Source organism: Eschrichtius robustus, chromosome 11 (genome assembly GCF_028021215.1).
Source record: "Eschrichtius robustus isolate mEscRob2 chromosome 11, mEscRob2.pri, whole genome shotgun sequence".
Classification (NCBI taxonomy): Eukaryota; Metazoa; Chordata; class Mammalia; order Artiodactyla; family Eschrichtiidae; genus Eschrichtius; species Eschrichtius robustus.
Window position 1 is genome coordinate 41,601,673 of NC_090834.1, and position 17,441 is coordinate 41,619,113.

Here is a 17,441-nt window from a genome sequence, read left to right on the forward strand (position 1 = left end):
CAAACACAGACACATCGATATGTGGGAGTCTGCCTATGATGGAGGTAGCGTAGCAAACCAATGGGGAAGGATGGGCTATTCAATATGTGGTAGTGGCATTGGCACTATTTTGGGGGCAGGGTGGAATTGGAGCTTGACCTCATACCACTTACATAAATAAATTTGAGGTGCATTACAGATGGAGATAACACAGAATTTTAAGAGAAAATATTGAAGAAGGTCTTTATGAACTCAGGGTGGAACAATGGCTTAAAGAACCAAAAGCACCATGATGGGAACGTCTGATATATTTAAATGATTCCAAACTAATGACTGTGATGGTTAATTTCACATGTAGACTGGGCTAAGAGATGCCCAGATAGCTGGTAAAGCATCATTTCTGTGTGTTCTGCATGGCTCTTCAGGGAAGAGATTAGCACTTGCATCAGTAGACTGAGTAAAGAGCTCCTTCACCACTGCAGGTGGGATCACCCAAACCACTGAGAGCCCAAATTCCACAAAAGAGAAGAGTAGGGGTGAATTTACTCTCTCTGCTTGAGCAGACGCATCCGTCTTCTCTTGCTTTGGGACATCTGACATGGGCACTCCTGGTTCCCAGGCTTTCGAACCCAGACCCAACCATATTCCCCGTTCTCCATCTTGCAGACGGCCCACCTGACAGATCGTGGGATTTCTCAGTCTCCATAACCAAATGAATGAGTTCCTCTACTAAGAGCTATACATATATCTCCTATCGGTTCTATTACTCTGAAGAACCCTGACTAATACTATGACGTAAAAAATTAAAAGAAATTAGAGTCTAGGAGAAGTTTGTCATCATACATGAAATAGACAAAGAATTAGTATCCTGAATTTCACATAACTTCTACATAACAACAACAAAAAATAGTCAAACCAAAAAAAGTACTCAGAGCTTCAGAATAGGTAGTTCAGACAAGAGGAAATCCAAATGGCCAATGAATACAAGAAGATGTGCAGGATCACTAGCAATCAGAGAAGCTATTCTCTGCCCATTTTGATTAGGTCTGACAATACAAAAAAGTGGGTCAAGATATGGAGAAACCAGAACTCTCCCACACTGCCAATAGAGGTGGCAATTGGAGGGCAAGCGGGCTTTTCCTAAAAAGTTAAAAGTGAACATAAATACAACCCAGGTATCCTATATACAAAGCTGTTCTGTAAAGCATACTTTGAAATAACAAAGATTTGCAAATAACCCTATTGTCCATCAGCACCAGAACGAATAAAATAAAATAAATTACCCAGATCTAGTGGACTTTGTTGAACTAACTAGGGACTATAGATAGGAAAGTCTTTAGATCTTGTTACTGTAATATTGACTTTTTTAAAAGGTGATGGTGGGGGTATGTTGTTTAAACCACACAACATTCTACTTTACGTTTCGTAGCCTTTTGTCTACAAACTTGATGAATATACACTGGACTCCTGATTGTTATTTCTCAGAAGTGGAGAGAGGCCTAGGAGAGATCGTGGCAGTGAGAACAAAGTTGGCTCTATCCTTGCCTTTATGTAATTGTCATTGTCAATGTCCCTTGAATTTCCAAGATTAAGTATTGCAAAAACTTACTGGACATGGAAGAACAGCTGGATCTGGGCATCTTTTCCTGCGAAGAGTGGTCCAGATTGTGAGTATCCAAACTGAGTGTGCCAGTTGCCTTGAAATAAAATAGAATATTCAATAGAATGGCTTGATGAACCCCCTTCATTACCACCCTCAGATCCTGATCCTTTCAAGAAGACTAATTTTTTTTTAATGGAAGTATAGTTGATTTGCAATATTTTGTTAGTTGCAGGTGTACAGAAAAGTGATTGTTATATACATATTTTTTCAGATTATTTTTCATAATAGGTTATTACAAGATATTGAATACACTTCCCTGTGCTATATAGCAAATCCTTGGGTTGTTTTTGTTTGGTTTGTTTTGGTTTTTTTTTTTTTGCAAATCCTTATTGCTTATCTGTTTTCTGTACAGTAGTGTGTATCTGTTAATCCCATACCCCTAATTTATCCCTCCCCTGCTCCCTTTCCCCTTAGCTAACCACAAGTTTGTTTTCTATGTCTGTGACTCTGTTTCTGTTTTGTATATAGATTCACTTCTATTGTTTTTTAGATTACACATATAAGTGATATATTTGTCTTTTTCTGTCCTACTTCACTTAGTATGATATTCTCTAAGTCCATCTATGCTGCTGCAAGTGACAATATTTCATACTTTTGTGGCTGAGTAATATTCCACGGTATGTATATACCACTTCTTCTTAAACCAATCATCTGTTGAGGGGCACTTGGTTTGTTTCCATGTCTTGCCTATTGTAAGTAGGGCTGCTATGAACACTGGGGTGCACGTATCTTTTCAAATTAAGAGTTTTCATCTTTTCCGGATATAGGCCTACGAATGGGATTGTTGGATCACATGGTAGCTCTATTTTTAGTTTTTTTAAGCAACCTCCATACAGTTTTCCATAGTGGTTGAACCAATTTGCATTCCCACCGAAAGTGTAAGAGGGTTCCCTTTCATCCACACCCTCTCCAGCATTTATTGTTTGTAGACTTTTTGATGATGGCCATTCTGACAGGTGTGAAGGGACACCTCTCTGTGGTTTTAATTTGCATTTCTCTAATAATTAGCGATGTTGAGCATCTTTTCATGGGTCTGTTGGCCATTTCTATATCTTCTTTTGAGAAATGCCTACTTAGGTCAAGAAGACTAATTTAGGAACCAGTATACTGGTAAAACTAAACTGTATTTTTAACATTGCTACTCTTTATTGGGCAAAGGAAATTTTGTTTCAATTATAAAAGTGAGTGAAAAACATAAGGAGTATAGTGGAAGAAATATTTTCTGAAATTTATTTTTGTTTCTTGGCCTTCAAAACCCCCAATTTGGTTATCCTAGGCTATTTGGCGTGTGTATCTGCCGGGAAGAGATCGTGATATCCCTGAAATATAACAAGGAAAATTTCAGTTTCTAAAATTTAAAATAGCAATATGAGCCAGAATACTGTCTTCACAGGGACTTTTCAGAGTTCCCTTATTTCTCTGCACTGCCATATCCACAACTGACCTAAATGAAAGGACCAAAAGCCCTCAAGATCTCAGTTCCTTATCACATGAAAGTTTACTCCTTGATCATATGAGATCTACTATGGTCCAGTTGCTCTCCAGGGCTGCTGCCTTCCCAGTAATTCCAGTCTGCTTCCATCATGCGGTTCCACCGTCTCAATACAGGGCTTAATCATCTTTCCAGCCAAGCATCTCACTGCCATCCTCCACTGCGGATCCTGAGTTCAATCTCTCAGCTTCAGTTTTCCACAGAATATACTACCACAAAGTTGCCTCGCTGCATGGTGATAGGGATGAGACGTGGGCTTTTGCTACTCCTCAATCAGACCTTCAAACAAGCCTTACTTTTTCATTACTCCTGCCTTTAGGTTTACATGGTGCTTCAAATTCCAAAATCTTACTGAACTTCTATAGGGGAGAGCTGGAGGGAAGAGAGATGTGGTTTGATTCTCTGAAATGTTTCCTTCTGCATCCAAACTATCATTTTCAATTTCCAAAATTGATTCTGAGTTTGGCCACTTCTGTGCATCTTCAACACTATGGCCTAAGTCAGTAACCATCAATTCTCACCTGCATTACTTAGATGTTCTAACTACTGCACCTGCCCCCAAGGGGTCCACAGAACAATTAAGGTGATTAGTTAAATATGTAAAGTATATCATGTCAAGTGCTGTTTTAAACTTCCAATGCCTTCTCATTTCAAGTTGAAAAAAACTCAAATATTTCACATGAGCTACAAGCTCCTGCATACCCTGGACCCTGCCTCTCCCTTCTCTATGCCCCAGACACAAATGAGGTTGCTCTCTATCCACACAAAAACACCAAGCTCTATGTTAGGGCTGTTACACTTGTTGTTTCATCCAAGTGGAAATCAGCTCTGGACCTTCCTTCTTGTCATTTGGGACTCAGAACGGTCTCCTGCTCTATGAAGTATTCCCTGACCACCGGAACCACACTGCCCATTCTGCACTAGCATCCCATCCCCTTTAATCTCTTCACAGAACATATGCCCACTTGAAATTGTCTTGTTCCTTTATTTGTGGATTTGTTTATTGGGATGTGTCAATGACTTAACCATGTGAAATATACATACAGCATTGAGAAGGCAGTGGAGACTTGCAGAGAAGATTTTCACAGGCTGGCACTTTTTGTCCTATGTTTGCTCATCTCTCCTAGCAACTTGGATCAGCCAAGTGCCAGGTGATTTCCACCAAGTCATCCTTCAGATAGGACTGCAAACCAAACGCCCCAACCCAGCCAGCCATCTGGAACCCAACAATCAACTCCAAACTCACTCACCAACATCACACAAGGCAACCAGCTCATAAAAGTAAGATTTGCTTGAAATGTTTTGATATAATTATTAAGAAAAGTGCACAAAAAACGACCACCTCTCAGTTGACTGACTGAAGAACACAAAAAATAAAGTCAGATTTTAACATTCTGGTTACCTTTAATATATTTAATAAACTCAGATTTTAACATTCTGGTTACCATAACGGCAGAGAACACATTTTCAATACATCAAAGAAGAAAGATTATCAATTATTATCTTAGTCTCTACTGACCTAATTGGTCAAAAGGGCCTAGTTTGGCAAGAAAAGCGGGAAGGGAAGGGGGAAGAGGAAAAGGAGAGAGACTGGAGGGTAATCAAAGCCCAGGGTTCTTTAGAAGTTCAGCAGCATCCAGAGCTGGCCCACAGGATGGCAGTGTGAGGTAGATTGGGCTCTGGTGACCTCAGCAGGACCTAGTTCCCTGAGACACTAGAGTGTCCAGTGCATGAAACCTCAGTTTGTGACACAGGAGTTAGCAGTGTCCAAAGATTCCAGGGTCTGGAAGGAAGAACAAACTTTGGAGAATTTGGTAAACACCACGGACCCAGCACGTCCAGCGGCAGCACAGGAGGCACTCTCACGCTAGGCTAGTGACCTGCAAATACCCAAAGCTCTGAAATGTAAATATGACCAGTCTCAAAGGATCCCCACGCAGGAGCAGTGGGGTAGAAAGACATCCCCTGGGCTTAGGGGACGGGGCCACAACCACAGCCAGAAGCCGTGGCGGGATGCTGGAGCCCAGGGCTGAGCGGGGCAGCGCTGTCCGGCGAGGGTGCATCCACAGGCAGGGGCTGAGCCTCTGGGTCCTGATCTGTGTCTAACGAAAGCCTCCTCTTAGCCCTAGGGGGAGCAGCTGGCTCCTGAGTGCCCTCTTCCCAAGGACGACGACGAGGGCCACATCTTCCAGCTGGGTGGCGATCTGGGGCGGATGGACCTGGGGTCGGCGGCTGGGTCGGGCCGGGCTCCCCGGAGGTGCTGGTGGCCGCATCCCTGAACTGGGCGGCAGAGCAAGAACCCCGGGCCGGCGAGGGGCGCCGGCACACAGCACGCACAGGGACTCGGTGGCGGGTCCCACCTCCCGCGGCTACAGGCACACGGGGGCGCAGAGCGCGCCGGTGCAAGGGGTGCCTCGTGGCGAGAGCTGCTCCCCGGGACGCGCGGACCTCCCTCCAGGCGTTCAAGACGTGGCTGTCCGGCGCCGTGGGCTGCGTGTGGTCCACCACGGTCCGGTCCTGCCCGCGTTTCCACAGCTCGTAGCGCTCCGGTTGCAGGATGCGCACGAAGGCGTCCATGGAGAAGGCGACCCGGGCCTCCCCGCAGCTGCACTGCGAGGCCACTTTGCCATAATCGATCCAGCGCGGGGAGGCGAAATTGATGGCTTCCGCGCAGTTGAAGCCATGGTTGAAGCCAGAGTGGTAGCCATAGGGAAACGTCACGATGAACTCTCCAGCCTCCTGAGTGACCCGATCGAAGGGGATGCCGTTGTCCTTGAGGACCGTGGGCGAGATGAGAGCCACCTTGTGCCGCAGGAAGGCCTCACAGCCCCGCGCGCTGCCCGGGAACAGCTCCCTGGCCAGGCGTTCCAGGCGCCGGCCGTGCTCCGGGGGCACCGCGTACCACGTCTTGGGCTCCCCGAAGTGCAGGTAGTTGATGCTGTAAAGGTCCATGTCCTCCGTGTGCCAGGCGAAGGCGGTCTTCCACATGCCGAAGTACAGGTAGGGGGTGTTGACGCCTTCGATGACCACTCCGCACTCCTGCTCCAGCAGGTCCTGAATGGTTCCCAGGTGTCCAAGGTTCCACTGCTCCGTGTTTTGATCGAATAAGGAGCCACTGACGTCCGCACCATATACTGGTGAATCATAGAGGCGTGTTTTCCAATATTTTCGCTCCAGGTCCTTAAAATCAAAGTGTGCTGGAGTCCGGTATTTTTCACTATTTGCTAAGTGGTGGTACTCACCCACGGTCATGGCTTTCTTCTTTTTGTGGTATTGAGTAAACACACCTGCCTGCCCAGAAGTCACCTGCTGGAGGGGAGCAGCTATTAAGATGTCACTGATATCATCATAGGTCTGTCTGGCTTTCCAGTCCTTGGGTGGAATGATCTTGGCCACGCCTGCTCGGTGTGCACCTTGGGATTCCATATAAGCAATGTATTTATCGAAATCATTAAACTCTTCTTTGGTTGGATGAAATACCATTATTCTACAACTTGGGTTCTGGGCCCAGTTCGACTTAGACTTCATAGCTTTCATTAATAAGCAGGAAGCTCCCAAGTTTTGATTTATGTTCTGGATAGGGGAGGATGCTGGAAAACACTACTTTTTCAAAAATGGGTTGGACTATATCAGCAGGAACCCGCAGTAGACTTTAATGCAATGAGTTGATAATATTTCGTAGGCTTGCTGATTCTCCAGGGGACTCCACGCTGGGCAGAAGCCTTGCGCAGGACTGATGCCGGCTGAGCCTGCAAGTCTCTGATGTCCTTGGTTGACACTTGGCTCTGTCCTCTTGAGATCTAGTGAATCACCCAGCCCTGGCTGGGTATCCCAAGTGCAGTGTCTTCAGGGCAGAATTGAAAACAAAACCTAAAAAGAAAAAAAATAGAGACAGGTTGAAAACTGATGGTTGGAAATAGTTACAAGGGAACTACAAAGAAAACACCACCATGGACTTTAATTGCATATTCAAATAAAGGCTAAAATTTCATAAGTTTGACAATACAAGAAATGGTGTTGTTGTGAACAATGGAAATTCTTGTACTCTAGTAAGGAGAACGGAAATCATTACATTTACTTTGAAAACCTATCTGGACAGTATCCACTAAAATTGAACTTACCCATGTGCTATGATTCATGCCTAGGATATGTGTATGTCTGTGCAATGAAAGTCAAGTCCAAGAATGTTCAGAACAACATGATTTCAGTAGTCAAACACTGGAAACAACTCAAATGCCAGTCAACATTAGAATGGATAAGTACATTGTAGTATATTCATACAATGGAATACAATACAGGAATGAGATAAACAAAAAATACATGAAAATAAAAGAATAATTCTATAAACATAATACTGAGCAAAATTATCCAGACTCACAAGAATACCTATTCTTTGCTTCCATTTATATAAAGATAAAAAGGTACCTATAAGATGATGATATTTTTTGGTACCAACGTAATCTATGTTAGAAGTCAGAGTAGTGGTTACCTTTTTGAAAGAGAGAGGTTGTGAGTGGGGCTGTGAGGAAGTCTCTAGAATAATGTGAATATTCTGTTCTGAACCCAGGTACTGGTTACACAGCCATCAGAGCGACTCATTGTCATAATTCTTCAAGCTATGATGATTTTCACAAATTTCTATGAAATAAATATTTTTAAATTTATTGAAATTATTTAAATAAATTTAAAATTATAGTTTAGGGTGAAAAGCATTAAAACAGAATGATATCTTTCATTGTACCAAAAGGAAAAAGAAGGGTGATTGAAAATATATGAACTAAACATTCAATTGAAGAAACTATAAAATAGAAGAAGAGAAAGAAGGGGTAGGAGTAAAAAAATAACAAAGAATAAAGACAAAATTAATGAAAGAAAACACAAACAAGACAGAACACTGATGACCAAAAATATTCTTGGAAGAAATTAATGATAGCAATACACCATGGGCATAACTGAGCATAAGAAAGAAGGGGAAAATAAACCACTAGGAATGAAATAGTGCACAAAGGAATTCTTAAAATCTCGAAAGAGAATCTTAGGAGAAACTTGACAGCAACATTTTCAAAAGATAAGAGAAAAGAATAAATTTCTGGAGAGGAAACATATCCAAAATGGATGCAAGAAACACCAGAAAGCTTGAATAACACCCCAGTATAAGAAGCTGGTTCAAAGTATGACCCCTGAAAGTCCAGGAGACACATCATTTTGCATGTGAATCTAGAAAACTTTCAAGAAACAGTTAACTCTTATTGTGCAAATTGCTTCAGAGTATAGAAAAAGTTGGAAAGCTACTCAGATGAGGCTATTCTGCTCTCTGATAGCCAAACGAAAAAAGGACAATAAAAAATAAAGCTACAGGCCATTTTTGTTTATAAGCATAGAGGAAAGCATAAAATGGAATGTTATCCAATGAAATGCAGCAATATAGTAAAACAATAATACATCATGACCAAATAGAATGCAAGTGTGATTGAACATTGGAAAATTTAATGATATAATTCAGAATATTAACAAAGTAAATGAAAAATATCATCATCTTATAGGTACCAAAAAGGAATTTGATGAAATGGAAAATCCATTCATGATTTTAAAATTCTTACTTGCAAAGCATCAAGAGAAACTTTTTTTTGTAACATAAAGAATTTCAAGGTAAAAAATAGCAATGATCATTCTTAACAGTGAAACAAAAGTAACATTCTCATTAAGTTAGGAAAAAGAGATGCATCAGCATGAAAAGCTGCTCAATATCACTAATTATTAGAGAAATGCAAATCAAAACTACAATGAGGTATCACCTCACACCAGTTAGAATAGGCACCATTAGAAAATCTACAAACAACAAATGCTGGAGAGGGTGTGGAGAAAAGGGAACCCTCTTGCACTGTTGGTGGGAATGTAAATAGATAGAGCCACTATGGAGAACAGTATAGAGTTTCCTTAAGAAGCTAAAAATAGAATTACCATATGATCCAGCAATCCCACTACTGGCCATATACACAGAGAAAACCATAATTGAAAAAATACATGCACCCCAATGTTCATTGCAGCACTATTTACAATAGCCAGGTCACGGACGCAACCTCAATGCCCATCGACAGACAAATGGATAAAGAAGTGGTGCTACATATATACAATAGAATATTACTCAGCCATAAAAAGGAACGAAATTGAGTCATTTGTTGAGACCTGGATGGATCTAGAGACTGTCATACAGAGTGAAGTAAGTCAGAAAGAGAAAAACAAATATCGTATATTAACGCATGTATGTGGAATCTAGAGAAATGGTACAGATGAACCGGTTTGCAGGGCAGAAGTTGAGACAGAGATGTAGAGAACAAGCGTATGGACACCAAGGGGGGAAAACCGCGGTGGGGTGTGGGTGGTGGTGTGCTGAATTGGGCGATTGGGATTGACATGTATGCACTGATGTGTATAAAATTGATGACTAATAAGAACCTGCAGTATAAGAAAACAAACAAACAAACAAAAAACAACTAATACTAAACTTTCTTTGGGTTATTTGTATGGAAATATGTTAATATAAAGGTTTCAGACATTACATGAAATTTCCAGAAATCTTATATCTTCTGGTCTAATGTTATAAGTCATAATTCTAGTTATTACTTTAAAATGTATATCTCAGAAATAACAAAATTTCCTTGTCAATTGCATTATTATGAACTTTCATCCAATCTTTAACCGTGGTCATTTTCAAGTCTTTTGCCAGTTACAGACAGTTCTGGGTGTACTCTGATGCTTTTGCAAAAATATTCCTATAAAAGGGTTTCATCTTCAAGAAATTCATGGAAAAGACTCTGACAAGTACAGGTTTCTGGTAACTGACTATACTGCTGAATTGAATGAATAAGCATGTTCAGAACACTAATGGAAAACTGATGAATTCATAAAAGTGCTAACAAAAGATCAAGATGAAAAAAAATTAATTAGGTGGGACTGAGTCAACTTATGAGGATGATTTAATTTTTGTGACTTTCTGTTTGAATTAAAAAAAAAACAAATCCCACAAGGACTCAGAGGCAAAAAATATACAAATCAATTTCCACTGCAAAGTAAAGGAGTTGTTACAGTGGAGGATTACTGGACTGAATGTCAATATTATGACATAGTATGAGTGAGTTTCGTCTTGGGTAATTGCAATCGTTGCTTTTGTTGTGGTCATCCATTTACAATGCTTGGTGTCAGTTTATTTATCCCTTATAAAAATAAAATACAGTGTGTGTGCGTGAAAAGAAAAAAACATATTGAAAACAATGTGAAAAATAAATCTCACCATGTACACTCCACTTTCAACTTGAACTGTGTAGAGCAAATGTAATAGTTATGATTTAGGACAGAAAATATATGTGTACAAATAAGAAACCAAAAAAATTACCAAAGCAAACTATCTCATTAACCCAATTTCAAGTGCTCCCTTATTACTGTTTCCTAATCCTCTTAAGCTCCCCTAATTTCCACCATTCAAATATTCTCTCACTTTCCCCTGTCCTCAAACTTCAGGCGCACCTATTCCACCCCACTTAGAATCCTCCGAATGTCCAAAAAGTCCCTAAGTGATCTGGCCCACCATCACCTCTTGACCTCACCCCTTTCTACCCTGCTCCTTGCTCTCTCATTCCAAACACATTCCTGGCTGTGTCTCAAAAAAGGCCGGTATACTCTTGCCTGATGGTCTTTGCACCCAGGCAACTCTCAAGCCTCAGCCCAAACATCACCTTTTCAGGGAAGTCTCCTCTGATTGTCTTGCTTTGGATAAAAGTAGAGACGATTTTCCTTCCAGGAAAACAGGTACTCTCTCAACAAAACATTTCCAAATGAAACTTGAACTGATGGTCACTACCCATGTATCTCTTCCAGATATACTCACATCAGTGCCATGGTTACTCCATTCCTGATTGCATCACAATGGAATCCAACTGGCTCTTCCAACTGTCTACTAAAAGGCCTCCTTTTTAAAGTTGTCAGCCCACAAAACACAGGTATTTTGCCTGAAATTTTTCCTTTAAGATTTCTTACAAGAAAATATATGGGATCTAAAGGTTATACACATTTCAGGGTCCTTTTAGTTACAGAGGGATTTCCCTGGGAAAGCTGCCAGAATGGGAGGAGCTAGCACAGTTGTCAGGGCATTAAACACCACTAGTATTGGGTCAGCACAAGAACCAGGGAGAGGAGAAGAAAACCATGCTACAGAAATCGGTGAGGAAGAGCTCAAATGCCTTTAGAGAACAAAGGCATTTCATCTTCCTCACCCTGTAGTCTCCCCAATAAGACTACGAAAGATCAGCTTGCCTGCCATTGTTCCAAGTAATAGAAACTCCCCACATCTCCTATGGTCTGCAAGAGGTGCCCGAGATCCCTATATCTTATCTGGGTTCCATTCAAGACAAGAGGAAGCTGTGGCTGGGGTCCAATCCTCTACCACCCCTCTCCCCAAAGAGGTCAGCACAATTGGGCTTCAACATAAAACATTTCTCCTTTGGATCTGGGATCAGGGACAAAAAAATAGCCAAGGAAGGGCTTGCTCTCTGTGACCCCTGCTGGTAGCTTTTGTAAGAGTGCATCAAAGGAATGTTTGCTGCAGACCTGAATACTGATGGCAGGGGCCCTTTGAGTGAGCGGTAGTAGCTCTCTGTACCTCTGCCCTGGAGCCTCATGCACCATGGAATGTGCAGAAGGTAGGTAAGAGAGGATCAATACACTCTTCTCCTTTTCCAGCTTTAATGTCAAAGGATCAAAGAAACAATCTCGAGGTCTCTATAGAATTTGTTGGTAATAAATGGTGGGGAGGGGAAGTGGTTGACAATCTAGCTCATCGTTGAGGGAGTGTGACAAATGCAGTTAACTTAGCCTCTAAAGATTGGGTGGAAGTCAAATAATCTCTGTCTTCCTATTCCAGAAACACCTGATGAGCACTCAAGGGTCTTGGGGATAGATTGTCATGAAGGAGAAGCATTGTTCAAACATGACCCTAGATGTTCATCCTAAGATGCCTGAACAATAGGCTAGCCTAGACTCCTTCCATGACTGGAGGGCTATAGCATCCAAAAGGGCGCAAGTTCCCCAGGTGCCTTCTAACGTACAGGGCTGCTGGCTTTCCTGGACAGCTCCTGTAAATGGCTGGCATGATATCTAGGCCGCTTAATTCCCCAAGGAGTCTGAAGGTCCCTTTCCTAATAAAGTTGTTGTCATCAAAGCCCTATATGAAGGAAGAGCAATGGGGAAGGGGCCTCCACTAGAACAATACCCTCCTCAACCTGGAATGCTTCTCCATATAGACCCTGAAGAAATGCAGACCCGATGTGTGCCTTGGTCTTGATGTGTTTCCTGAACTCATATTGTATGACTCTGTGGAATTTGCCTCCATCGACAAGGGGACCCAAAAGATGGGAAGAAAGCAAATAGTAAGGTTTCATCAGGGTTCGGGTTTTCCAGCCATGTGTATCTCAAGGAGAGAGGAACAAGTGTCTTGATGGATTGGATGGAGGGATAAGAGAGTGATTACAATGATGGACCAGTAAATTTATCCTGGGTAAAAAAGGAAATGAGAACATGAGGGCAATGATGGAGAATGAAACAGTGCTTGATTCATGGGCTGAATGTCTCCATTAGGTGAAATACTTGTATTAGAACCCTAGGAAATGTAAGCTAGCAAGAGAATGGGATGCTTGAAACATAGCTGGTACTCTCAGTATTCCCATTTTATGGAGGAAGAAACTGAGGTGTAGAAAAATTTATATTTAACTTCATAGCTTGTGTTCTCAATCTCTAGAGTTATTTTTGTGCTTTTCTTATCTTCCATATAAAACTGCTTTGAGAGCATGGTCTAGGTCTTGTTTGTCATCAAATTTTCCAAGGGATCTTGGTACTCTATATGGTGCACACTCCAAAAATTTTTATTAAAAAATAAGTAACTAAAATCATTTGGTGCACACTGCAGTCTCTCTCCTCTTGGTTACACCCCATCTTTCTCCCTACTCTCCTATCTCAGGGGAAGAGAAGGTACTCCCCCTCTCCAGAGCTAATCTTGCCATTTAAACTCCTTAAATTGACACCTCCCATGCATTCCAAAACTACGGTTAATTAAATGATCACTATCACCTCTGTAAAGACTTAAATCATCAGACATCAGTCTGTTTCCTGATTTAAGCTACATCCTTTCTCTTACCTTCCTTTCAATACCGAACATGTCAAAACATAAGAAAAAATAATCTACCTTTACAAAAACATTTCCTCATCTCTCTCCTCTTCTGATTCTGACCCCACTTCTCCACTGAAATTGATATCTGTCAATCATCACATTGTCTCCCAAGTGCGCCTCCATGGGTTACACTTTATCTCTCTACATCATTGATTGATGGAACACCTCCTTCCTCCTCAAATGTCTCTGACCTCTAGGGTACCGATAGTCTTCTCCGGTTCTTTTCTTTCTCCTTGTTTCCACTTCTTTTTCCACTATACAAATGCAGTCTTATTTCAAAGCTCAATTCTCATCTCTCTTTTAACTCTTTTTATTCCTCCCTTTCAATTTCCTTTTTCTGTTCATGGATTTCTTTAGTATCACACTCTGTCTCTTTAAAGATATTATTTATTGCCATAGCTTTCTCTAATAGCACTGACTTTCTCCTTCATTTCTGATTTGCTTTTCCTTCTTGACTGGCCACTGAGCCCCTGAAAACCAACTTGTTTAGTACAAATTGATCATCTCTCTCCTGAAATTAACTTCGTCCTTTAGAAATCTTTTTTTCTAAGGATGCGAATACAGTATCCTAGTTACCGTTGGCTATTACATCTCCCTCTCCCTAGACATATAGTCGGTGATGTCAGGGGATCCCACGACAGTCTACTGTGAGGCCCCAGGGACACCTGTATACCCCAGGGAGGCTTCCTGTGCTCTCCTTCCTTATATAAGGACCCAAGGATCCAGCTTGCCTACCTCTCCTCCTTATAGCTGTCACCACTCAAGCTAGACCCTGAGGATCTACAAGTACCCGTCACCTGTATCATGTGATAATCTCCCCATCTCACCGTAATTTTTAATCTTAAAAATTCTTCTATAATGATTTTATTTAAAACTATATAAATATATAATCAAATTTTTCATTCTATATGAAAACTTCCTTAGAGAAATGAAAAGAGAAGAGTGAAACAATTTACAAGGAAAATTAATGTCAAAAATTTAAATACCATGCTAAGGGTCTTTCCCCTAATAAACCCTAAAATGCTGATTATGAATATCACAGAGGCCCTCATTTCTTATTGAATTCTTAATAGACAACTAAAACAAGCCTTGAGTTGAGTATTTGCTTTTGTTTTTCTTTTTGTTGGCTTTGCCACGTGGCATGTGGGATCTTCGTTCCCTGACCAGGGATCAAACCCGTCCCCCTGCAGTGGAAGCACAGAGTCCCAACCACTGGACTGCCAGGGAAGTCCCCTGTATTTCTTTTATAAACTACATTATTTCCTTTTTACATTTCTAAGGATTCTAGGAGGTATGCGGCCGGGCTACCATCTATATAAAATAAATAATCTAGATACACATTAGTCTTCAGATATTGAGCATCCAAAGGAAACACTCTGATTCTGTAAGTGTAACTCTGTGCTCAAATCAAAACGTCTCAGAATTTGCTGGGTACAATTACAGTGATCCTTCAGTGCTCCAGACAAATGTCTTCTCTACGGGTCTCAGATGGTTGCTTTTACTGTGAAACCGCCTCCATGTTTCTTTCAGTTGGAGCCACAGGTACTAGTTGAGAATAAGTACCCTTACATTTCAGTTACTCTTCCATTTTACCCTTATTCTTGGTATCCCCAGTAACACAGAAATTCTTCCTCTAAGGAAACTTGACAATTCTGACAATTGAAGAAAAGAATTTTTATCAGAATGATTAGACTTGATGGATTTCTGGATATTAGGAGTCTTTCAAAAACAATTCCACTAAGCTTTCCTGGTGTGTGTGTGTGTGTGTGTGTGTGTGTGTGTGTATGAGTGTGTTTTAAACTGGGGAAGGTAAGAAGTGAAGTAAGTTTAATAAGTCCTCTCACTGTGGCCATTGTCCAGATTGCTTATTGTACAGATTGCTCAACAATTTCAGGACAGCAGGAAAGCCTTCTTGTATTTCATGTTCCGTGCATATTTCAAAGCTATTCTTTCAAATGAGGATTGTTGACAGAATGCCTCAGACGTTAGCCATTGTTTCCACTGACAGCCAATATCTAAATGCTGTGTTTAATAAATTTCTTCTCACATTAGAAAGTCTACCTACCGTTTATTGAAAATAATTATAACCATCATATTTGATGGCTAAATAAATTCTATTGGATGGAGATATGTGACTCAACTTTCCCCCTATTATTGGACAGTTATTTTGTTTTTTACTTTTCCACAAGTTTTACTAATCCCTTATAAATATCCTATATTTCAGTACCTAGATCAGTATATTTGGTAAAGTATTAGTTAAATAATGAAATTCCTTGGATTAGATAACTAGAAATGGAATTACTGCATTGCAAGAGTTAAACATTTAAAATCCTTAACATGTATTGCCAAAACTTTCCAGAAACATATCACTTTACATCCTCACCATTAACTTTACAATGAAAAGAAATCTCTAATAATTTGGTAAGAAAATTATTGTGAAAAATTTTGGTGAAAAAGTGTAGCTCAAGTTTTAATTTATACTTCTTAGATTACAACTAAGATTGACTTTTTTTTCTTCAATGAATGGTAGCCATTTGTATTTCTTCATAACCTTTGCCCATTTTTCTCCAATATGGTTCTAGTGTTTTTTCTCATCTACTTACATGAACATTTTATATATTATGTGACTATTCTGCATATTTTACACAGTATATGAACATTTTACTTGTCATGTGAATATTTTCCATATTAAACCCTTTGTTTAATCTGTTCATAGATTTTTCCCAGTTTGCCATTTCTTTAATTTATATTTAATTTTAAATGGTTTTCACATATATTTCAGTTTAATATATTAAAATGTTGAGTCGGCCTTTTCCTTTGTAATGCCTTTCATGTCCTTTATGTTTAGAAAGTTAGAAAGTTATTTGCCCATCCAGGGACAGATAAATATTCTCTTATGGGGTTTTTCCTTTTTATATGATAATTGTACTTTTAATTTTGATGTTAATTATACCTTTAATTCTAACTGGGGTTTTGGGTTTGTCTTATTAACTTGTTTTATTGTTTTGTGAGTGTGGTACGAGGAATAAGGGAGATGTAAGTATGATTCCTAGGCCTAGTGTGCTGTGTTCCTCTCTATTAGTTTATAAGAGCTTTTCTTTGTCCCAGTGCTCTTAAATGTTTTCCGTCTCAAAATTCTGGTTCTTTAGTTTTATGAAAGCTTTTTAGTTTCTTCTTTGACAACTTCCTCTAGTTTCTCCCTCTGTACATTAACTCCTGTATTTGGATATCAGACCTCATGGGCCGTACCTCCAATTTTTGTGTCTTTTCTTCCTCCAATTTTCTATCCCTTTATGACTGTGCTTTACCTTCTGAAATTTTTTCTCATCTTTATCTTGTAAACCTACTTCTATTGTCTTTTTCATTTCTCCTATCAAACTTCTAATTTTTAACAGCTCATTTCTGTCCCCTTAGCTTTTTCAAGTGTACATAGCTTCCTTCCCTGTCCCCCACCATTGTCCTCTTTTTGTTTCACAGGTGCACTTATTTCATCTCTCAGAAAATACTAAAACCAGACACATATTGAGAAAGCAAGCTTCATGTAATAATCCTTATGCTTAAAATTGACATTGCAATCTAGTATTTCTGTTGTGTTCTATTTTGTTCCCTTTTAAAAAATATGCTGCTGGTAACCCACAAAGTTGTTTCTATGACCCACTAATGGCTCATGTCCTGCAGTTTGGAAAGAAATATTCTATAAATCATGTTGAGGCTTTTGATCTTTCAATGGCCGAGACACAATCACATTTGCTTTCTGGGCAGAAATGGGTAGACTGGAGTGGCCTAGAATGAATGAAGGAAAACATTTATAAAGATCCAGATGAGAGATGGTAGCTTGGACTGGGGTGGTGGTTGAGACAGAAGCAGAGTGCCTACTAGGGTGCCTTCACTCACATCTTATTATTTAATCTTATTTCCTCAGTGTGCCACGTGGGGAACTGGACCAGAGCGTTCAGATGCTTGTCCAAGATGGCATAATCAGTGAGTCCTGAGCCAGATTTGAGCCAGGCCCGTATGCTTCCTAAGCCTGGCCTTTCCTCTAAGTCACAGCAAATCCATGAGGTGAGCCTATAAAATAGGAGAGAAAT

General features: G+C 40.3%; 1 protein-coding gene across 1 annotated transcript; it reads right to left on the minus strand.

Moving 5' to 3' along the window:
• Positions 1-5,105: 5,105 nt before the first annotated feature.
• LOC137771647 (lysine-specific demethylase 4D-like) lies at positions 5,106-6,671 on the minus strand. Its single transcript, XM_068555192.1, has one exon. It carries the CDS (start codon positions 6,669-6,671, stop codon positions 5,106-5,108), a length of 1,566 nt encoding a protein of 521 aa, XP_068411293.1.
• Positions 6,672-17,441: the final 10,770 nt, after the last annotated feature.

Excerpts from the sequence above, each read along its gene's own strand:
- LOC137771647 (XM_068555192.1), bottom strand. The coding sequence starts at position 6,671 with ATGAAAGCTATGAAGTCTAAGTCGAACTGGGCCCAGAACCCAAGTTGT.